The sequence below is a fragment of the Eurypyga helias genome, unplaced genomic scaffold (genome assembly GCF_000690775.1).
Source record: "Eurypyga helias isolate BGI_N326 unplaced genomic scaffold, ASM69077v1 scaffold18622, whole genome shotgun sequence".
In the NCBI taxonomy this organism is placed as follows: domain Eukaryota; kingdom Metazoa; phylum Chordata; class Aves; order Eurypygiformes; family Eurypygidae; genus Eurypyga; species Eurypyga helias.
In genome coordinates, this window is record NW_010234277.1 from 50,527 (window position 1) to 74,209 (window position 23,683).

Below are 23,683 nucleotides of genomic sequence, written 5' to 3' on the forward strand. Positions count from 1 at the left end.
TAAATGGCTGACACTTTTCCACTTGTGTGAAATGATTGGCATTGCCTTCTCCTCCCCTCAAGTTATTTTTCAACATAAGCATTTGCTCTAGCCGCTACAAAAAGAAGAGATGAGCCACATCATGTGAAACAGCTGCACCAGCTGTGTGCAGAAGAATCACACAGAAAATACAGATTATAAACAAAATGGAACACAATTCCAAACTTCAGATTTTGACAGAATTTCTACAGCACTTGTATACACACATCATAAATACCCAAAGGGTAAATATTTCCATCTCCAAGAGCTGTAAACTATTTAAAAGTGAAAAAGCTAATACAAATACCAAGTGTAACACTAATAAATATTGAAAGCTGGCACTGATACCACATTCAGTGGGCAGTGGACTCCAAACTGATTCTTCACCCGCAGTGCATATTGCCTTTCCTTCCTCCCAGCTGGCATTAGTAAAGTAGCAACAGCCTTAATATCAAATTTTGAGAAATGTGTTGCTGTAAGCCAGACTTGTGGCAACATCTAAAACAAGATTGTATTTAATATAAAATTGAGCTGTTTTCTGGCTGTTTGTAAAAAATGAAACAAGATCTAACATTAAACAAACTAGATGACGCAGGTTTTTTGAGGCCAAAATCCCATTCTTGCTAGATTTTTTTTTTTTTAAATACACCAACAATGGCATTCCTTTGTTTATGCAAGCTGGTTTCTGGGAATGCAGTGACCAAGGTTTTGCATCTGTTTGCATATAGAACTAGTAATTGTTGAACATGCAAGTCAGAGCTTACAATCACAGACGAATGTTTGTTTATTCTTTTGTAATTTGTATTACATTAATACTAGCTAGGGAGCCAAACCGTACACATGGTACTATAGAAACATAACTGATGCTCTGTTCCAAGGTTCTCAGTTTAAAACTGAGTCCACTGCTTAACAGTAGACTAGGAAAATCCCTTAAGGTAGCAGTTGTTTAAAAAAAAATAAAATTGAAGCCGTTTTTATGAATCATGTTGACCTTTCCTAGCTATTTTTTTCTCAAGGGAAATTTAATTTCAATTAGAGGAAACGTTACCATTCTGTTCGAAAGTAGCACAAGGATTTTTCTGAAGTGTTAGAATTTTCTTTGGAACAGAAAAATCTTTCTGATATTACCAAACAAGCAAAAAGTTTTACTGATATAATCCAAAATGCTACAAAAGTAAGAAGTGAAACATTCTTACCAATATAAATGGCCTTTCGATTGTAATTATTACTTATAACTTGTAGTCTCTTTCCCAAAGGTCTGGAAGCATGCTATGTTAACCATGCCATCCGTGAAACCTTACCACAAAGCCCCACATTGCCCCCTCCCCAGCTTCCATCACCCCCTAATTGTGTAAGATCATTGGACATTTTTAAGGCTGAGGCCCTCACAAAAATGCAATCAGGAATTTGTAGATCAAAAACCTGTTTAAATAAAATATGCTGAAAGCAGAGAGTAGAGCTATGAACAGAAACACTTCAAGCAAAGTCTCTCAAGCTGTGATGTGCAGTCCTAAGTAATTCCTAGAGTACTTTCAGTGGGCCATGGACAAGAGACATGGGTTAGTAACTGATTTAATTTATCTACTGTGAAGAAGCCACTGTCACAGGAGGGAATCCAGCACTCTGGTTTTGAATAGGAGGTGAGGGAGGGTGTGCTTTCCCACCATCTAACGTCTTTGTCAACCAGATGACAAATTATGGATTTTAATTCCTTTTCCATCTTTTGTTTCTCACGCAGGCATATCCTAGGCAAGTTTCCTGACTATCCTTCTGAAGAAGCAGGAGGTTCAATGGCTATTCTTTCTCAAAAAACTCCAGAGCAGGTACTGTCACTCCTCCAATGAAAAAAGTTAATGGCACTGGGGAAGGAATTGCCACAAAACATGTCTAAGTAGCAATTTTTTTTTTAACAATGGCCTCTAGCACTCTAGGAACCGTATTGCTAAAGAGTTCTTTGCTGCAAGTGAAAGAACTGTTTTCTTCCAAAGTAAAACACAAAAGTCATGAAATTTATTCCCTTTCAGGATGTGCAGCCACTTAGTCATGGCAGAAGGTGCTCAGGCACACAAGTTACACCAAGGCAGCCAAGAGAAAAGAACTCTGTGCCAAAGAGTAGCTTTTCTGTTACAAAATCCATGTAGTTAGAGTGGTGCTAGCTAGTAGTAGAAATATTTATTAAACAGTTTTAAGAGTCTTGGTTTAAAACAGGCATCCAAAGCTACCCCAGGTGCTGAAACTGGTTCCATTGTGTTTGCACTGAGTATCAGCACAGCCTAGCAATAATTATTTTAGTTTAAGCAGAGAAGACTTTCTTATGCAGGTAGGCCTAAGCCTCAATTTACTGACAAGGATCCATTAAGCAAGCTTGAACAAGGGGCACATTCAAGCAAAGGAAGTGTCTGAGGTTATCTTATGTATTCTTATAGTGAACTCAGATGTTTTTCCTGATAAAATTCCTCTTCTGACTTCTTTGGCTAATAGAAGTGGCCGATAATCTCTTCCTCTGATCATCTAGGTGTCACAAAGGGAAAGTGATTATGGGCAGTTGAAACAGCAATGCCAGTGGTTGGAAATCAGAGCCAATTCCACTCTCTGCAGCAATCTTAGCAGGATGAGGAGTCTGCTGAGGGAAATTATAAACAGGAAGCCCTGCACACAGAAGCAGGATTTGGCCCCTGAGTGAACCAAGCGTGGTGGCAAAAAGTGGGCTAGGAAAACTAAACTGTCTAAAACTGACCTCTGTGGTCCTTAAAGCTCCCCTGTTGAGACAGACTGTTGTGTTCGTAAACTGCCTGCAACTGATGATCAAACACAGGTAGGGTAAAACACTCTTTTGGATCCAGTCCTTCCTGGAATCATAGGGAAAAGCCTGGGGCATGCTAGCAGCATCTGTGTGGTTTGAAGGGATGTAAATACAGACTAGCCCAGCATAAAGCACAATATTCTAACCATTAGTTACTTTGCTTACAAAAATATGAAAGAAAACTGCTACAAACAGCTCTCGGTGCTTCGCTAAAACTGAGCTTAGGGCATAGTCCTGCTTTTAGCCAAGGTCAGAGCATTCTAAGATCAACCCCTCGGCCTCTCTGTCTAAGCCACTCTGTTATTCAGTGCCAGACAGAGTGAAGGAGATCTGTGGGTTTTCAGTTTCTAAAGTAGAAGCACATGCCAGAGCCCAGAAGGCTTTGTTGGTTGCTCTGAGGGGCAGAGGAGCCACCCAGCAAATGTGGCTTATTGCTGGAGAAGACTTCAGGGAACATGACGCTAATTAGATCTGCTACCATCCAACAAGGATAAACACAAATCAAAACATTACGAGATGTTGTTACTGAGCAAAACTGGATCTGGTAGTAGATTCCGAAGAAGTACATTCTTCTTGTCCTACTCCCAGCTTTGAATTCCCACCTTTAGCTATTTTGCTGTCTTTCCTAGGCATCAGCTTCCTCTTTCCATTAAATAAGAAGAAAAAAAAAAAAAAGTCAGGAGGCTAGAGAGGTTGTTCTACTACTTGTTTTTCCCTGCGTAAAATAAAAATACCTGGAAGAAAAAAAATGCAGCTGTTTGCTAGTGGAAATTTGCTGGGCAATTATCTGATTCTCAGAGTTTTTTGGAGCTCTTTTTTCTCCCTTTTCAGCCAGCACAACCCAGAAGAAAACGTACATCACATAACCTTAACAGATATCCAGAATGCAGTTTGGTACATTCATGATTTTACCTGAATGTCAGACAAGTAAAACGTTTTTTTGTTCAACCGAGTCAGCTGCACATTAAAAAATCCCTGAAGCAACTGGTTTTGTTCCACACTGGTCTACTGGGCAACATAGTAAATGAAATCCTGGCCCCATTGAAGTTAATGGGAGTTTTGTCCTTGACTTCAAGGGAGACAAGATTTCACCTCTTGAATCTATTACCTTCTGCGAATAGGTTGGTTACTTCCAAGTTAAACTCCATGAAAAATCAGGTCCGAACTGTATTTAAAAAGCAAGCATTTTATAAGACTTAGGTAAAGACACTTTGGGGAAAATAAAATACAAATTAATCACTTCACGAACCATTGCTGCATTATTATACATTCTATATTTCTTTATCCTTTGACAACTCTGACCTTACTTGACTTTGTAATGCAGCTGGCCTTCTGCACAAACTGCTTTCATGACATTTTACAAATACCTTTCAAAAACGATATGCCAAAGAGATCCCGATGCAAAGTACTTGGTGGTTTAGTCAGAAAAACACATACTGTCTCCTGACTGAAAAGCAGCTTTTCTCTACGTTACATACTCATCAAGAGAAATTTAACATTCTGAGACATCAGTGTAATCTCCCTGCATCTGTTCCAGATGTGGATCCCTAATGGTTTCTTATGTTTTGCTCCAAAGATAATCATCAAATGTGACAATTTTTAGCTTTGCCCTTATACCGCTGCCAACAAAATTATGATCTCCTTCCTGTAGTTCATTAAGTCTCATCACCAGGAAAATAAGCCAAGAGAGTTGCCATTAAGCAGATGCATTCCCCCCTCTCCCAACTCCCCCTCGTTTCCAATATTAAATAACTTAGCAGGGGGGAAAAAAAAAAAAAAAAAAAAAAAAAAAAAAAGAGATGCTTACTTACCCAGATTTTGGTTGTACATTCAATTGCTGCATGGAGGATAAAGTCATCTCCACATTACTGTAATCACAGCATCTGATCCAGCAACATCTAGAGAAGGGGGGAGAAAAAGTACGTTAGCTGCTGTGCAAAAATACGCTCCCGCTCCTCGCTTGGCACTCTCTGCAATACTACGTGGCTAATTAGTATTAATTATTATCAACAGCTAGAGATCCCCACGAATCCCAGTTATCAGTTTGATCATGAATGGCAGTGCAGGAGATCCTCAGTAGTTAGTTAATGTTTAATTAATATCGCTGACTATTTCCCAGGTAGGAACAGTAAAATGCCATCAAGCTCTGCAGTATTCTCATGGATACACCCCCACGTGTAATATCTTACTCGCTTTTACTAAATGAATGGATCACTAATAACTTTAAAACATCAGAGGAGGATTCAAGAGGCTGTGTAGGGATGTATTTTCTAGTATCCAGCATTTTGCAAGTATGCTTTTATCTTGACAGCAAATATATCTACGGTAGTTTTCGGTAATAGAACCGGATGTCTACAGGTACGCTCACCTTTATTTCCTCAGGCTGGATTTTCACAAGCACTGAACAGTGACATCAGCTGGGGTACCTCAGAGCCTTGAAATAGAGTGTTTCAAGCTAATCAGGCAAGAGGGATCGATATGGTACTAGGTCTCTGTTAAGTTACACAACAGGCAGATATATTCACATCCAGACAACGATTGACTGCAACGAAGGCATTCAGCTGGCAGACCCCAAGTCCAGAGGCTCTCCATTGCCTATGAACGTAATCTCTGTTGGCTGAAGTCAGTAGTCAAGGTTGCGTGCCTAAAGCCAGGCAGTATCAACAACACCTTTTCACCTCTACCACCCACCTTCCCTAAAAAACCTACACCAAGCAAAGCCAACAGATTTCTCATAAACACATTCAGTGGGGACTAACATTTGGAAGTGTCTGTCAGAAAACAAATGCAAGAGTAAGCGAGTTTAACCGGTGAGTTAAACATTTGGGCAACATCTGCCGGATGGAAAAAGACTAAACCCTACATCAGTCATGGGCTGAAATGCATTACTGTTAAAGCCAACTATAAGATTTTGCAAGATTCCGTAAAGCTATGAAATCCCACCCAACATTTTGAATTAATTCCTGCCAGAAACAGATCACTGGGATTGTTTTTAACAGTTTAAGCTTTGCTTGCAGGTGCACACCCAAAAGTAAACGATGGTCAGAAATGCCTTGTCAGGAGAACACTACGTTATTAAATGCTACAGAAATGGATCTGCCTATGAGAGGGAACGAATCCAGAAGCCTGTTCCTCAGCTACCTCGATGGAATGGAGTCCCAGGGCCACCATGATGAAAACATCTCCTCCAACTGACAAAAAATAATATCACCTTACAGAAATAATCAATATAAAGGGTTGTAATTAATTATCTTCAAGGTCAGGATAGGGGGAAGCAAGTTTACAGCGCACTGCATGTTAGATGAAAGTGATACCAACGTGCAGTCCAATGTTTGGCGTGATGCTCTGGGACATGGGGATGGCATCTCTTCCTATCTCAAACAGTCCTGTTTTCTTGAAGAACCTTTTTTTCCATCTTAGATTTCAAAACAGCTTCTTCCTGTATTGTTAATACTCAAAGGCAGCACATTTTCTCTCAAGGAACACTAGGCTATCTGTATAAAGTGATTCTGTTAAAAATGGTTTTAGAGCCAGAATTACAAGGCTCTGAGGCCATCTCTCATTTGCAACAGCTGGAGATCCAAAATTCCCAAAACCCACTCTATCCCTGCATTTCATTTATGCCCCCAACACTAAAAATCAAGTTCAAGTAAGGTCTTCTTTCAAGGGTTGAGGGAAAGGCTTAGTCTTGAGGAAGATTGCCCTCAAGCATCAGCTTGCCTAAGCCAACACCAAGCTTTCCACAGCTGAGGAACACAGAACATAAGTAAATCCTTCTGGTAGCTGGGGATTTTCTTATGTTTGGCTTATGAACCAGCATCAGGCATTTCCATTCATAGACTGCACTTTGTTTTATTGCCCCTCTCTTTCCCAAAAAAAAGGGGGATTTGCACTGCAAGAGTTTGGAAATACACTTGAACTGATGTATGAATAGACAAGTCTACTCAGCTTCTGTGGGATTATCAATTTAGCAGAAAATGTCTTTTCAGCCTTGGAAGAAAACATTACTGGAGAAATCATCAGTAGCACGACAGGAGTCCAGAAAAAAGGAGACTAAAATTCATCTGTTCTTACTGATGCACATTCTATTCCCCAATATTAAGAGTTTTCTAAGTGCTGTCATTTCAAAAGGAGGCAACCTAGCAAAGAAAAGGGCTGTCTAAAATAATTTAGGAAGACATCTGCTTTTATTTCCGCTATGAAGTTTTCTTCAGAGGAAAAAAATCTGTATTATAATGTGGGTGAATTGCTTAGTATCTCAAACTCACCTTTGCTTGCCCTTCCCTTTCTCTGCTCTTCTTTTGTCAGATTCTTCAGGCATCTTCTTGTAGTTGGAGGGGAAATTGTTCTGTATAGACGAGTACAAACCATTCAAGGTTAGATACACAGCCAGCCTCACGCCAGCTCCCAGTCCTCTGCAATTATGGACCTGCTTCGAACAGAGGTGAAAGCAGAGCTGGAGAAGCGGCACCAAAGGAGTAGAGAGGGGAAGATGCATCTGACACAGAAAAGAGAAAGTTCCATTTGCTCTCTGCTCCTCTTTTGGGAAGCAAAGAGCCACTTCAGAAACGTCAGGCTCCGCATGCTGACAGCACTGCCAGCTGCATGGCTTTGGAGCATTTCACCAAAGCTGCTTGGCACATATGTTGCCAAGGCGTGCAGGAGAGAGACTGTACAGGTGTTTTATTTGGATGTACGCAACCTCTGCCCGCAGCCACTGTGCACGTTTCTAGGCTTGGCTTCTTGTGTTACTGTACACTTCACACAGTGCTAGCTGCACGCACCATTTTTCTCTGTTCTCTAGGAGCAGTTGGTTCAAGACATAGCAGCATAGCTCCTGCTGCAGTTCTGAAAGGAGTAAACAGACTTGGTTTCTTGCCACTTTACAAAACTGATGAAGGCAAGACAGAAGGATGAGGACAGTTCAGCAGTTCAGTCTCATTAGAGCTTGATCATGAGAACAGAAACTCTGTATAACCCCTGTCAGTATCATTCATCTGTACAAAAACATGAAAGCCAATCAGTCCAATCAGACCCTGAATACACTTAAAATACCACCAGGAGAACTCAAAAACACTGCTTAAAATTAAAACCTTTTGTCATTCGCATGTGTGCTTACAGGTATCCTGCTGGATAAGCCCACCCCAGAGATGCTGGAAGTGGTGCTGGTTACCCTTTGGTAGGCAGAGCAGAGGGTGGAGGTGACAAGGTTGGATTTCTGGCAGGGTACTAGCGCTATATTAAAGGATACACTTTGAGTAGCTCTGTTGGTTTTGGATACAACAGGCCTGCTGGGACACTAAAAACCTATTTTGAACTCTAGTCAATCTGTTAATCTATCCCAGGGAATGAAATGCTTCGCTGCTTATCACTGCAAGATATGACTGAATGGTGCTTGGGGTTTAAATTACCATATTTAATTAAATGTAAGATACTGAAATGCTTGGGGAAATCTACTAATAAAATTTCACTGGCTGCAGAGTATAGCCCTTGTCATCTCCCTTCCACTGTCCAGTCTTCAAGACATTAAAAGGCATCCTTTAGAAAACAAATATTTTTGCCACTGTTACAGGGAGCATGTCTTACAATTGATTTTTTTTTTTTTAATTTTCTAGTCTTTCATGGAACTCCCAGTATTAATGGTCCAGTAATAAACTTCAGTGGCCACAGATTCTGATTTACATGCACCAGTAGACGGTCTTACAGAGAACACAATGAAAGGCACCTGGGAACAAGAGAACAGTAGAAGCAGCAAATTTCAACACTCCCCCAAAAACCCCCTTTTTTTTTCCAGATAAAAAGGTATAAATGGCCAGGAATTGAAATTATGGAAAATTATACAGCTAATATAACTGTACCCAGTTATCAGCTGCTACTGGCTTGCAGGGATAAAGATGCTGGGCAATCCATGTGTATCTGTCAGAGTTTGTCACAATATCTCTATCCAATCTCTCTCACCCACTAGAACAATTTCAGTCTTTAGCCACATATTGAAATTAGATGTGCCTCAGGGCAATCTCTTAAAATCCATCTCTATAAAACCAATCTGCCTTAGAAACACTAGGACAAATTCATAATTTGAGTCCAAGTCCAGAGGGAACTAAGTTGTATGTCATTAGGATATTGTGCTTCTAGGTGGTTTCAGGAATTGGTCTTACTCCATAAAAGCCCTTACAGATCGGGATAGAAATCATCTCTTTTCCAGTGATACATTGAGATAGTCAGCACTTATGTTAAAGTTTGAAGGTAGGAGTGCCCTCAGCATAAATTAAAAGGACTTCTCAGCCAACTCTTGAGTTCTACCAGAGAGCTACCAAGCAATGTATTGGATATCATGTTTCCCCAATATTGGAAAGCTGAAAGCAAGGAAGGAAAAATACACACTGGCTCATAACTCCTACAAGCAGATATCTAACGCACTTTGCACACAAAAATATTTGACCAGCTCCTCACATTTCTTTCCGTGTTTTTCAGGTTGCTGCAGAACTGGCTGCCAAAAAGGAGATGGCTTTGCAGAAAAAAGACCAAAAGGGGAAAAAAGAAAAAGAAGGGAAGGAAAAAATGAATGGAAAAACCCCTCAGAAAACTGGAAAAAAAGTAAGACTTCCTGGAGTAAAAATAGCAGTTTGTGGAAACAGAGCTACAGTCCAGCCTGTGCAGCCACATGGGGGCAGAGGCTATTGGACTGGCCACCAAGGCTTCAGGAGATAAAGGAATTGCCTGAGGCTGGTCCCTCTCAGCCTTTCAATTACCTCGATGGTTCTGGGCAACTGTATTTTACCTTGCGTATCTTACTGGTATTTCCCAACCTAAAAGATTCAATATTTTCAGAATAACCATTTGCATGGCCATGACTCAGCTCCACAGGAAGAGCTGATGTCGGTGCAGGCTGCCAGAGACGTAGATGAAGGGACAAATAGACATAATGGCTTTGACATTGTTGCAGAGATCGCGTGCATGCTCTTTCTTTTTAAAGGGCCGTTACTTTTTTATTGTGCAGGTAAGAAAACAGTGCCCAGCTATCTAACCAAGTGTTGCCACTTTTAACGTTGGGTACAGAGAAGTTAGCCCTTCGCAGAAGAACTAGGAAACAAGAACCTTGGTCTTGGGGATACCTGCGCCAAAGCTTGCATGCATTTTAAACTGATGCCTAGGTGCAGTTCTGTGTAGGCCAGATGTATCTTCTGTACCTCGAGACAGTATTTTGTAAGCTTGTAAATAGCAGTCATGCATTTTTCAGTCTGTGTTCTTACGGTATGAACTCTTTTATACTTCAAGACAGAGTGGACACCACCCAATGCAATATACTCCTTGAAATCTTTGACCTGCTAGGGTAGTTTCACAGAAGGTATGCTTCCAAATTATTTCAGGAGCAACTTCACCGAGGAAGCACCTGTGAAACGGACCAAGGGGCGTCTTCAAAAGTGAGCTATGCAACAAAAATTGTAGGCTTCTGCTGAAGCAGCAACTTTTGTTTCTCATTTACTTTATAGTATAAACAAAGTTGAAACAATATATTTTTTTTTAATAAGGGTCATTAATCTCTCAACAAGTATGTGGAGGAGAAGGGTGAGTTTTCTGGAGCAAAGCATACTCCTCACTGCAAATTTTACACAAATTAATTTTAAGTACTAACCCTAGAACAGCCATATAGTAAAAAAGATGCTTTTCTTGGACAACATCCATTAGTCTGGCCAAAGCTCTCATAACAGCTAGCCAGGAACCTGAACAACATGAACTTAAAAAGCATTAGTATCTGGAGGTAGATATCCAAGTGTTAACTTGTAACTTAAGGGTTTTCAACCAGCAAAGGTGCTATTTGGATTATACAAAGCAAATTTGGGTGTGTTTTTTCCACCCTTTGTAAATGAAGATGCACAGCAAGCTGAAGGAGCAGAATACATCAATGTGTTTTCCAAGCTCTTTAAGCCTGATCTTGCATTGTCAACTAGGAATGGTAATGGCTACTCCATGCAAACAGGAAGTTCTTAAAGTTCTGGTCAAAGGCGTCCTCAGGCAGTTGCTTGCTGTCACACTATCTCAGGGTGCACATTCACAGCATTAGTGAAAGCATAATGCTGCAAGCAGTGGAAGGTGGTTACTGGTACCACCTCATGGTAATGTAGTGGCAGAGCGGAGCAACAGGGGAGAAAGCATAATGCCTGCAGACCTAAGTACTAATAGTGCTGATACCAAGTTGGTTGTTGTCCCTAAGACTTCTGGTGACTTCTACTAGTGCAGTGGTCAGAACTGTGGGACAACTTCATGGTGTAACCCCTTGAATCAGCACATATACTGCAGAAATCTATAGGAAAGATCAGATAAAAATACAGGTAAGGCGGCAATAGCTTAGAAAAGCTTTCTAAATTAGAGATTTTAAAGACCGTTACCATTCAGAGTTATAGAGCCCTGTGGCATCTCAGACAGGCCAGTTCCATTGGGGAATATTCACGAGGGTATCCTCTAATGGCTTTGCCCATCTCCTCACTCATTTGGCCAGGAATATACCCGTAATGCCTCTGGTCTCACACAGGCAACAGAAAAGTGTTCTGGACACTTCAGTCTAAGTCAAAGGGAAAAATTAATGTTCAGGCATGTTTAACATGCCACACCCAGCCCAAACTTCTGAAACTGGAGAGCAACTCACTCATCTGCTTAAAAACCTGAGTTTCACAGGATAAATTTGATTCCTTGTTGTTTTAAAATTAATCCAAAAATTAATCTCAGTCCCCTCACAGCTTCTGCAAGGCTGTTTTAAAATGGGGTGAAATACCAATATAGAGCTCTGGGGCTTTATAACTTGATGTCGTTCTCATCTCTTCAGCCATCACATGTCCTGTCAAGTAAAATTCTGAGCCATTATATCAGGTTCTCTATGGTTCATTGAGAAAGAACAAAGAGAACATTCTCTCCAAGGTTATAATACTGACAGGGGGGAAAAAAATAGTATCTAAGACCAGTTGAGAAGTATTTGGAAAAGTTCTAACAGCAGGAGTCTTATTAAAATAAGTATAGGCTATAAGTCATAGTGATGCAGGCAGAAAAAAATCCCTGCTCCTAACTGCAGTTCTTAAAGAAAACAAGAGCTTGATCCCAGAAGGAAATTTAAATATTTCTGAAAAGCCTGATAGCAATCTTTAAAAAGGTATATTTGATATCAAAGGAACTTCGTTTTCTTTTCTCTGTAAGGTGTCGATTTGATTTCCCATTGGGCACCTAAGGGAAAAAAGTAACTTCAGCACCATACGATCCCTCTTTTCAATAGCAGAGCACGTTAGACCAGTCTGGACTGCTTCACCCAGGAACATGCTGCAACCTTTCTGTGCATCCCTAGATTTCATCCAGAAGTGTTTGACAGCGAGACACGTTTTATCCTTAATGAAACCCATTAGCAAAATCTCCATAGCAAAACTGCACAATGGAGTCAATTCAGAATTTTCCCTGCTGTGGAATGAGAATCACCTAGCGTGGGCTAGGCTTTGCAAAGCTTCAGAAGTGTATTCAAACTGTTATTTCCACATCTCTGCATAGATGGAAATGTATATTGTTGGTTCAAGGTGCCTCAGCACAGTTGACACAGAACAAGCATGGAATCAATCAACCGAACACAGAAAAAAAAACCCATCAACTGACTTCAAAGGAAAAGAAATTCTTTACGTTACGTTGGTTCTTACGCTGTTAATAGAAGCAAGAGGGAATACAGAACAGCATTCTGCCACTGTCCTTTAGACACAGAGTAGTTTTGATTAAAGTCAATGAAACTGACACAACAATATTATTTACATCAGTGTATAAAAGCACTGAAGCTAGTAATTAAAATGATTTATTGGCTTATTTATAACAATAAAAGAAACATTAATGTGTCCTATGCTATTAAGAGGCTAAAAATTAATAACCATTTTTAGGCTGATTCAGGTGGGGAGGATAGTGTTTAACTTAGCCATTAACAGTATTTCCTCTTATATCATCATGTTTTAATAATCTTCTATAAAATACCATGAGAAGTGTTAAAAGAATGGATTCTGCCAACTGCAAAAGATCCAAGGATGAATCTCAACATGACACACCCTGCAAAAACTGAGAATACATTAGAGTAACTGGGAATTTGAGCTCTGGGTGTCAAATCCCTCAAACGCTTCTATTTTACCCATTCTAATACATTTATGGAGCGGAGGGTAGAAGTGATAAATGTATTTAGGTCTTGCATGTCCTTCTGGGCCCAAACTTTAATTACTGTAATAACACTTTAATTAAAAACAGATATTTAATAATTCAAATGACCTGGCTGCAATTCTATCTGCTTTTAGCAAGTATGCAATGGCACCTAATTAGAGGCATATATAGGGGGGGTTGTTTCATTTTACTACATCCAAGAACTACACCTTATATCTTACTGATAATCAGCAGGTTACAGGTTACATTGGTTAGCAAAGTCTGGATACAACTTGTGTTGTCTTGCATAAAAATCCACGTTCTCTTCCTCCCCAAACAATGATCTAATTTCCCATTAATAAATATTATCTTACAACATTTTGAGTGCTTATAACTGATACAACATGAAGAAACTTCCATCATTTTCTGACAGGTTTTTCCATCAGAAATACTGGGTCAATGAAATTCAGCTATTTCAAGAACACGTCAGTGTCATTTACTTTAGAGAGGAAAATGCCGAAATGTTTTGGTAAAGTGGAAACAAAATATTATTTTCTGCAAGATAAACCAAAGATCGCTGTTTTTCTTTCTGATTACAGATTAAAATGAGGTTTTAACAGTTTTGAATTACCCACAAGTTGGGAATTCCTTTGCTGGGGGGAGAGGGAGGGAGCAACCCTACAATAAGAGTAACTGAAAAAAAGAGCAAGGTAATTTCATTTACATGTTACAAGTCTCCTACCTATAATACATGTTAAAAAAAAAAAAAACACCTTCATTTCATTCTTGTTATCTCAGTAAGTCAACTGGGGAACTGACACACACACACATACCTCCGTCTCTCAGTGGGATAAAACTTCCTTATAGCATGCTAGGAAGATTATTGTTCATGAGACAACAGCATCTTCTTCCTCAAATTAGAACAAATCTTTAAAAATCCAACTAAAATTATGCCTTTTTTTCATACTTGCAAAGCTTCTACATCTTAAACATACTGATTTTTCTTTCTCACCTCACTTCCCTAATCTAGGAAGAGGAAAAAGGCTGGAAAATGGCTCCCAGTAATTTCCTTTCAATAATGGAGGAAGGAAACAGTCAATACAAAGGTCAGTAGAAAAAGATAACAATTATGGCTGGAATGTTCTTCTAATTCAGCTTAACCTGAATGTCATTCCTGTAAGGTCAAACGGTGCAGCTGCCCAGACTATGGAACGTTATAGAAATGAGGACATTAGGTAAAAATGTTATTTAGGGAGTCTCTCAGTACCCTCAAGTCTTCTTAGGAGTCTCTCGAAATCCTCTGGCTAATTATCTAGGAAGGTACAATTCTATGTGAGTGAGGGTGGCCAGGCTAGAACTAAAGTCTTTTGCTGTTCATGCAGAGGTTTTCCTGGATTTTCTGAGGGCAACAGAGTGACAGATTAATAGTATGCAGTTCGAAAGAACTGTTCTCTGCGGATCAAGCTTCAGCATCAATGTTTTCATGCTCCTGTAACTCTTTATGCTGTCTTTCTGTCATTCATGGAATGCATCCATGGATCATTCACCTACACAGTCTACAGCTAGTCAAGTTATTTTTGATTACATGTTTTAATAGGAAAATCACGTTTTCAAGCAAAGGCATAAAAATGCTGATGGCCTATGAATACACCTGCTTTATTCCAAATGTGTGCAACTCGGCAAACCTAACTCAGGCTCACAGCTAGCAGACCAGCTGGTTTTCACTTCGTGAAAGCCTCCTAAAGAAGGGGGTTTCAACTTTAAAATCAGTTTTCATGTATAGCAAAGAGCAAGATCTCCTTATCTCTTCTACCCTCTCCTGTACACTTGATGCCGGTGTCTCTCTCCTAACCGCTGTCACCCTTCAGGGTGTACCCTAGATAGACAAGTGAGTTAACAATCACTTGTGCTGGGCCTGGAAGCAAGCATGGAAGTCACGAGCTTGTCTGAAACAGTCTCACAAAATGAGCTGCACAATAGGACTCCAAAAGGCAGAGAAGCCAAGTTGAAGTCCTCTGTCACAAAGCGTGCCCAATCAAATCTTTTAGCATTTGATGTTTTTGGTTTTCTTCTGGGTTTTTGTTTGGTGGATGGTTTTGGGGGGTTGGGGTTTTTTGAGAGGTTTTTGTTTATTGTTCTTTATTTCATGCAGATTTTATTCTCAATTATTAAAAAAAACCCGTTTTCTTCTCCTCACCCTGCGGTGTGAGGCGCTTGCTAGAATTCCTTATGTGAAAAAGCTTCATTATTCCCTCCTGCTGACAAATTACTGGCATCAAGTTTTCCACCTGATTTGGGTTGGCAAAAGACAAAGAAGTGTACACCTTGCTTGCTAACTATACACCATCACGGTTTTGCCTCATCTCTGATTTAACAATTAGTATTTTCTTACATGTTATAAATTGTAAGGCAATTTTTATGGCTAAAGAGGAATTCTTCATCTCAGGCTTTACTCTTGAATGCTACATCAGGACCCTGGTGAAATCAGGAGGAGTATTAGATATGGATCAGATTTGTCTCTGCTTCTTTCCTTAACTGGAAAAGGACATTCCATGTGTTTTTCTGTGCACTCAGAATGAAATGGCACCTTGCAGCTCGAAACCAGCAGCACTGGTCCTGTGTTCCCATCCAGCAGGTCCCAAGAGCAATGCAGGAGCAGCTAGGGGGCACTAACTGCTGTCAGGTAGCAACAAGAGGGCAGGAGGGTTTCTGGTTGCTTCACCAGCTTGGCAATACACTCCTCCAGCACTCTGCTAAAGAGTAGGTGATAAGTAGCTGTGCTTTCCAGTGCTCCTGCAGCCCTGCTGAGACTTGACATTCTCCAATACAGTGCTGAACTGCGAATTCCTTGTATTTGTGCAAATAACTCTCCTCCACGTTGTAGAAAACATACTTGGCTGTAACCTTGCGCAGAGACTATAAGCGATGCTTCCCAGCATGGCAGTGGATGCCAGTATTGGGAATAAAAACACCGCAGAGATCAATAGGTTAGTTTAATAGGAACAGAGATTCCCACAACGACGTCAAATAATAAGAAATCAGGGGGTTCATGAGAGGATGGAGGACATGTTAGGAATGGCAGTAGTGGTGTTTAGATACAGTTTGGGTGACAAACAAGGTACCTGCTTTAAGCACCACAAAGTGTATAACTTTTCAGGGTTACTCATGCAAACGTTTCACATGAATACAAGCACAGAGTCAGGGGTGTTGTGTTCCTATGTATCTCACAGGGCCTCCCAGAAGCAACCCAGCAGCCTATTAACCACCTGCAGAGCCTATATTCCTGTTCAGGCCCCTAAATCGGATGCCTAAAGCGCGAGTACCCCCGTCTTCCCGTTATGTACTGGCAGCACTTGCAGGTACGCTGCGATAACATGCTCAAGTAGGTCAGGTGTGGGCAGCATCCTTTGGTGGTAGATAAAGACTCCAGCCTGGCATTCAGAGTTCAACATCAACACTCATCTTCAGCCCATCCTGCCAGAGCTGACAGCTACTCCCATAGCTCCAAAGGCACATAAGAAGGAACCATTTTCTGTACAGAGCACAACCAGAAATCCTCAGAGCCAAAAGAGCTCTCTTGCAAGCTTCAAAGAACAGCTGCAGTTCTGTCTTACACACAGTAAGAGCTGTCGAGTTAAACTTCAGGTGTTTTTTTCCTCTCCTAGTGAGCCAAGTCTGTTCAACACCGTATTTATTTTTATTAAACAGCTGTTAATTCCTCCATGCACTACAGTCCCATCTCATTCACGAGCACTTAGTGCTTTTTATTGCAGGAGCTCCATATCACAATATTACCTGGTGATTGTTCAGAATAATTTTACTTTTAATCTGGCCATGGATAAAGGTTCCTTTTCTCAAGGCCTCCAGAATCAAATTTACAACAGCTTCTGACCAGAACAGTGTAAGAAGTTTCTGGCATTTTTAATTTTAGCCTGCTTGCATTTCAGTAGCAGAACTGTTTAGTTAAAAAAAAAGGTTTGAGTTTGGTCTTTGTACACTGGGAATTTTATTTGTATGTAGAGATACCTCACAGTTACTATCACAATTTACACAGAAGTTCAAATTTATTAGTGCATAAATCTTGAAAACATCATTGAAGTAAGGGAGCTTGATTAAAAAAGGTTTATATCAGTTGCCTGCAATGGAATAATTTAAAGACCCTTATGAGTGTGACTAACGTCTACCTAAATGCTAGCTGATCAAAACCCGAACTTTTTTCTTTTGTCACACACACCTTCCCCTCAACACTTACAATTAAGTAAGTCTCCCCATCCCCTGAAACAGGTTGCTTTGTTCTTCGGTAACTTAAATATTAAGATGTTGTAGATCAGTTTTCACAGGGCTAAGTGTTTCATTTACAGACTTCTCCACCCAATTCTTTTTTCTCTCCTCTACCAAGCTAGAACTACTACCTAAACTTCACAGGCATTCATGAATACTTTTATTCTTCTAGAACTGCATTTGGCAGTTATGCTAGTCACGAAACTACCTTTGCCAAGCTTGATCTAAAACTCTTATTTTATGTATTGTTGTGGAAAACAGTCAGTTTCTGTGCGACATCTACTTTTACACTGGAATAGCAGGATTTTACATGGAGCAAGTGTAAGCAGTCCGAGTCATTACCTCCATCCTTCTGGGGCTTATTTTTGCAGTAGCCTGTGCTGCAAGGCAGCAATGTGCTATTTCCCCCAGTATACAGGTGTCCAGTTGACATTTATGACTTCCTCAGGGGTGCAGAAGATACTCGAGTTCAATCCAAATACTCCATGGCCCAAACCTTAAGGTGTGGTGATATTACATATTTTTAACCAGGCATCAAAGGATCCAAATCCTTTTTCTGGGAGATTAAAAGTAGTCATTTTAACCAAAATTTCATGCTTCAGACAAATACATTTAAATTATTAGTCACAAGCTGTTCTCTGAACTTCAGGGATATTGGAATTACCTACTGGTGTGCAGGGTGGAAACTAATGCTGCTGAGATGATGTTAGCAGTCACGTTAGTGGACTGGGCTGTCTTTTGGGTCCTGAGCTAGAGAGGTATGCACATAAAATAATCCAGTGATAAGCATGCACTATTTTAGAAGAGGTGATATAAGTTGCACTGCATACACACATGAGCAGAAATAGCTCCCGTAGCTGGATGACCCTGTCTGTAACAAAATACCAGGCTCTTCTGACCAGCCAGTGAAAACATAACATCCTTAGCCTCCTGACCTTACTTTAAAAATAACTTTGAAACATTTTGTTGATCTATAAAAGAACAACATAGCATCTAACACCTATGAGTTATTGATCTTGGTTCTAAAATTAGGGACCTCTAACCTAGTGGCTAATATAGCACTCAGAAAACTCGTTGCCAGGTAATATCAGAGGCAGCTGGCTAATCTGTGGGGACTGTCACTGATTTGCCTGCAGTGGATATTAACCACTAATCAATTTATTAAATGACAATAAACAATTATGAAAAAAAACCCACAAAATAAAAATTTGTGGATCCCTCCATGAAAAAATAAATGTCTAAAACCTAGTACCCCTGTGAAAACATAGCACTTGCAACCTGTTGACCCAGTCAGGAAAGTGTTTAAAAATTCACACAACTCCCATATAACATTCCCTTTCCCCAAGGCTGAAATTCCAGGCTGGTAACCCTGGGGGAGGTACCTTTTAACTAGGGCAAATCAGCTTTCCCTCTTGAAATATTACCTGACATCTGCCATGCCATCTGATGACCTGCAAGTAATTTAAAGAAATTAATGTCTATACCTTTGAGTTTCTAATGTCTATACCTTTGAGTTTCTTTCCTCATCACCAAAAAAATCTACTGTCCTTCTCCATCTCTACCATTTTCAGTTATGAAATTAAGTCTACTCACCTGCAAAAACTATTCCGTGTGTAAAGCCACAAATACGCTGCATGTAATTGGACTCAGAATTCGTAGGGGATGGAAATAGCAGCCAATATTATATTAACTGGACTAAACTGTGAATGATGTCCTATGGGTACTGTGAAAACCTTCCTGAATTTATAGTGCCTTAGAAATGGCAGTAGGTACAGGAAAGAGTACCCTGTACAAAACAGATTCATAAAAGAGCCTATGTCTTAAAGTGGAAAGCTGTCACTTCAAATCATCTTGAAATTGAATTAGCACATACTGCTGGAGATTAGCTGTCATTTATAAAGATACTATCGGGGCTTAAAATGCAAGGAAATGAAAGATATTAATTGTACTCTTTTAAATTGCCTCAAAAAATGTAGAAAGAAGAGAGGCGTTTCCAATTAAAAAAAAAAGGTGCCTTTGGCTAATAGCAGAGAAAATTCAGATATGCACCGAGTTTGTGAGGCTTCATTCAGTTTTCTTTCAGAAGACAAAATTGCGGTTTCCCTCAACAAAAACAAAGAACTGTACCTCAGGATCATTAGCGGCTTTATCATAAATGGGGTTTTTTGATCATCAGTTTGGACAAGCTTGGTTTGGTCCTGGAGTTCGGTCTCCTCCTTACTTACCCTTTGCACAACACTATGAATAGAGGTGCTATATCAGGTGGATCTTGTCTCTTTTTGGAAAGGATTTCCACTGCCTCTCAATTACTGCATCAAGCTTCAACCTCCCGGAAGTTAAAATTCTGCGTGGCTGTACATCACTTGTGGGTTGGATGCAGGTTATTGCTCCATCAGACCCACTGTCCTCTCGTTCCCATTTCCATGTTCTCCATGTAGGCTTTTATGCCTATTCCAGTGCTCCTGGCCCATATTTCAGCCTCATGGGAATTCCTACAAAGGTTAAATCGCAAGGTTGAAGCAGCTTTAACTTAACATTAGATAAGTGAGCGGGAGCAAGCAAGGAAAATCCCTGGTTTCAATTAAACACCTTCCTTTGGTTCCCCAAGCCTGCATTATGCCAACCAACAGACATGCATGGAGCACACTCCTCAGGACAGGACTCATCTTTGTCTTCTTCACGGTAAAGATAAGAACAATGCTGTTAAGCAGAGGGAAGAAGAATGTCAACATCAAGCATAATATGGTTTGGCTGATACTGTACTAACCTGCTCTTGAAGGTGAGCACCACTCCAGGCATTCAGCTTTACAACCAGAAGATGACAACCTCCATATCCCATTATCTTCCTGAAATCTGATACCAATTTACAGCCCAAGGCCAAAAAAAAGTAACCTCAAGATTCACAGATCCTAGCACAACAGGGCTCTGAACTTGGTAAGGGTCCCTACAGGCTGCTACTTTTGTACAGCTAATAATTTAATAGAAGCTGCCTACAACTACCTATTTTTTTGCCTCCAGAAGCAGTTAGAGAAACCAATGGCTTCTGTAACTTTTTCTCCTTTTTTCTTTCTTTTGGATAACAGCCATTTGGCAGAACAGAGATGATGGATGGGATTTTCTCCAGGATCACGACCCAGAGCTGATCAAAGAAGAGTTACGAGAAGAAGTGGAGAAAGAGATCAGAGTGCAGGTGTGCTTACAATAGTGAGAGGACACTAATAACGCGCATTGCCTGTGTATACTTCTCTGTAGCTGTAAGAACTGGCCCTGGCATAGACCTTACCTCCTTCCAGAGTCCCTACTCTCTGTTCTTTAACACTTCAGCTGAACATTTGTCTGAGGTGTTGTGGCAGAACAGAGGACTTAAAAAATTCAGCTCTGTGTGTCTGGATAGGTTGATGAATTGATGCAACAGAAACTGGAGAATCTCAAACTGGCTGTAGATGGAGAGAAGAGTGACAAACAGAAGAAAGGAAGAAAAGGTGAAAAGGTAAGAGCAGCAAAATGTGAGAATTCAAGGCAAATAGTAGTTCTCTGCCTAGATACAGTGGTATTCAGTGCAAACCTTAGTCCCACAGATACCAATATTAGAATGTCCACCCTAAACATTTACTGAATCTCGAGTCGGAAGCATTTAAAAATGTGGTCACCTGTGGCTTTTTTTCAGGGCTTTTCCTTTAGCTATTATTATTCTTTAACTTTATTAATATTGCTTAGGACAAGTTGAACTATTCCAGAGATAAATCATTACAAGATAGAACGGATTTTTGCAAGAAGGATACACACCCTGTTGAAATCCTCTGATCTGGTCAAACAGAAAAATCCAAGCAGCCCCTGTCTTTAAGGTGACAGGTTCAGATTAATAGAGCCTTCCAAAGAAGGCATGGATCTGGGTGCCAGTAAGTTTTCCAGCTGCTGGATGTTTTCCTTCTAAATGAGGACGGGTTAATTTGTTTCGAACTGTACACTAAAAGTAAAAATTCACTTTGAATATCTTGGTGTAACCCTTCATTTATCTGTAACAACACATAGAGTACATACAGCCAGGTACACATTCTTTATGTTACTGGTTACTGTTGAAGGGTTTGGGAACTCACAATTAAGCCAAGTTTACTTAAGCATATAAAATAGGTTAATGACATACATTATCTTAATGTGTATTACCCACTGAAACCTGGCATACTGTCATGTTCACATCTAGTTTCACAGCATTACCCTGTGCAGAATTCCACAGCTCACGGTTCCCTGAATTCCTTACCCAGGCATTTAAACTATAGATCATGTCAGTGCAAAATAACTCAAAGCTTACAGACCCTACCATTCAATCAGCAGATCCACTTAAAATCCTCAGGGCAAGTAGCCAACCCTAAATCTCACGTTGTATTTCATTTCTATAATCCTTTTAGCATGCAAATACTTGCTGTTGCAGTACTTCTATTCCAGTTATCTTTAAAAATGCTCTTTCAGCTGACAAAGGTGCAGAGGCAATTTAATAATACAAGATTGGAGCGACTCTGAAAACTGATACCAGTTGGATTGCTAAAAGCGTTTCAAAAATAGTGAGGCTTAAGATAAACAGGCAAAATATTGCAGCAATCTTCCCGAAGTTGCCACAGGCAGAGGCATTCAGATCAGGTGGTCAGAACTCTGCTTCAAAATGTCACAGTGGAATGATAAAGCTTTATGTTGGGGTTGGGGTGTTTTTCTGTTCAGTGTAGTATTGGAATGGGTTTGGGTGGAGGGAAGTTATTTAACTTTTATTTTCCCAAGTTGTGCCAGTAGCCTGAGAGAATGAGGGAGGGGAAAGAAGTACTAATTAAATAATACAAGTTCCCCAAAGATTATCTCTGAAAGAAAAAATTCTTTCTATTTTAGGGGTAGAGAATGGAAGGAGGTATCCAGTTTTAGTCAAAACAGTGCTTCCCTGTGCAAAACTATTTGAAATGTCAGATCAGCATTGGCAAAGGCTTTTTCTAATTAGTATTTGCAGAAATATCTCCATCCATAAACCAACACTTCAGATCTGCTTTATGAAAATCTAGCCTATATAACAAGAATAATACAAGCTGGAAAGCCCTGGAAGCAGCTTGTTAATTTGGAATTCAGCAACAATCCTCTAGTTTTTCCAAGGTGCATGTTACCACATCCTAGGTCCCATATGCTGCCCCCCCAAGCTATGCAATGTAAAATTAAAAAAAAAAAAATCCACTAGGGTTTTTTATGCCCCCAAAGGGATATTTGGAATAGAAAAGCTCTCTCAGGAGGTTTCAGTATTTTTCAGAGAAATCAAACCTTTTTTTGCACTCTGTCTCTGGGGTATGGTCAGCAAGGGTAATTTCTTTGAACTGTAAAAGTGGAGTTTTCTGTGTAGGGCCAGTTACCCCAGGTTCAGGTTGCCACATTTGGCCATCCCCTCTGCTGTAAGGAGGGATTTCTTCTGCCTAATTTTCAAGAAGTCACCAACAGTAGAACTAGGGCTTTTTTATTGCCAAGGAAGAGACACTACCCAGGGGTGAATAGGGTAGATGTCCTCTGCCTTTTCCAGCACACCTTAGCATAAGTAGTTTACAACTTAAAAAAAAAAAAACCTCTCTCCAGTCTGCTTAAAAAAAAAAAACACACAAAACTGACAGGAGGTAATTTGCATTTGCAATTCTGTTTGGAAGTCCCTTTTTTAGGGGATTCAGTGAGGATATTTTGGAATTAGACTCTAAAGAAAAGCATAAGGAAGCTAATTGCTCCCTCCCAGTCTGTGTTTCAGATGGCTGAGGTCTTGAATAAACAAAATTTAACAACTCCAGACATATGTGTAGGTCACTCCTTTATTTCCATGAACTGCACTTTCTAAGCTGAACTTTATCACTGGCTCACCAAGCTTCCAGTCCTACATAGCCCTAAAAGCTGACACTTAACCCTGTCAACCCTATCTTACTGCCCCTGAGATATAAAACCCATTTGCCACCTTTGTGGAAGAATCATTTTTTGTGGAAGGATAAATTACTCTTCTCATTGCAAGTGGATCTCCAGATTGTTAGGCTGGTCTGGAAATACCTGAACTGATTATCTTCCACCTAAGTGCAACAAGCCACACGGCTATCATTCGAGGCACAGATCCTGCGCCTCTGCCCACGTTCGAAGAATCTCACCCCACAGACTGTCCCACTATTATTTGTCCTCATGGTCCAGCATTGGTAGGATGTAGAGCACAAGTGTCCTTGTTCAGACACAGCTCTGATTGCTCCAGACAGCTCCTGATATGATGACTGTCACAGGAGAGGGCATGAGGATACAACAGAAACAAGGGAAATGTGGCTCAGCTCTGCTTCAAATCACACTTTTTCTCTTCACTGTGCAGTGTCAGCTTGTCACCTGCCCTGGATCAGCAAGCCAGGGCTGTAAGCAACTGTGTAAAAAGAGGCTGCAGAAGGA

The 23,683-nt window shown here is 40.3% G+C and overlaps 1 protein-coding gene across 1 annotated transcript in view; it reads left to right on the forward strand.

Annotated features, from left to right (window-relative positions):
* The window catches only part of LOC104517389 (IQ and AAA domain-containing protein 1-like), a gene marked incomplete at both ends in the record, with an annotated part of 110,517 nt that overhangs the window by 39,708 nt on the left and 47,126 nt on the right, over positions 1-23,683 (forward strand). Inside the window, 5 exon segments of the mRNA XM_010162031.1 lie at positions 1,757-1,841; positions 9,296-9,418; positions 14,004-14,079; positions 20,338-20,444; positions 20,649-20,744. Coding sequence (XP_010160333.1) covers positions 1,757-1,841; positions 9,296-9,418; positions 14,004-14,079; positions 20,338-20,444; positions 20,649-20,744 — 487 coding nt within the window.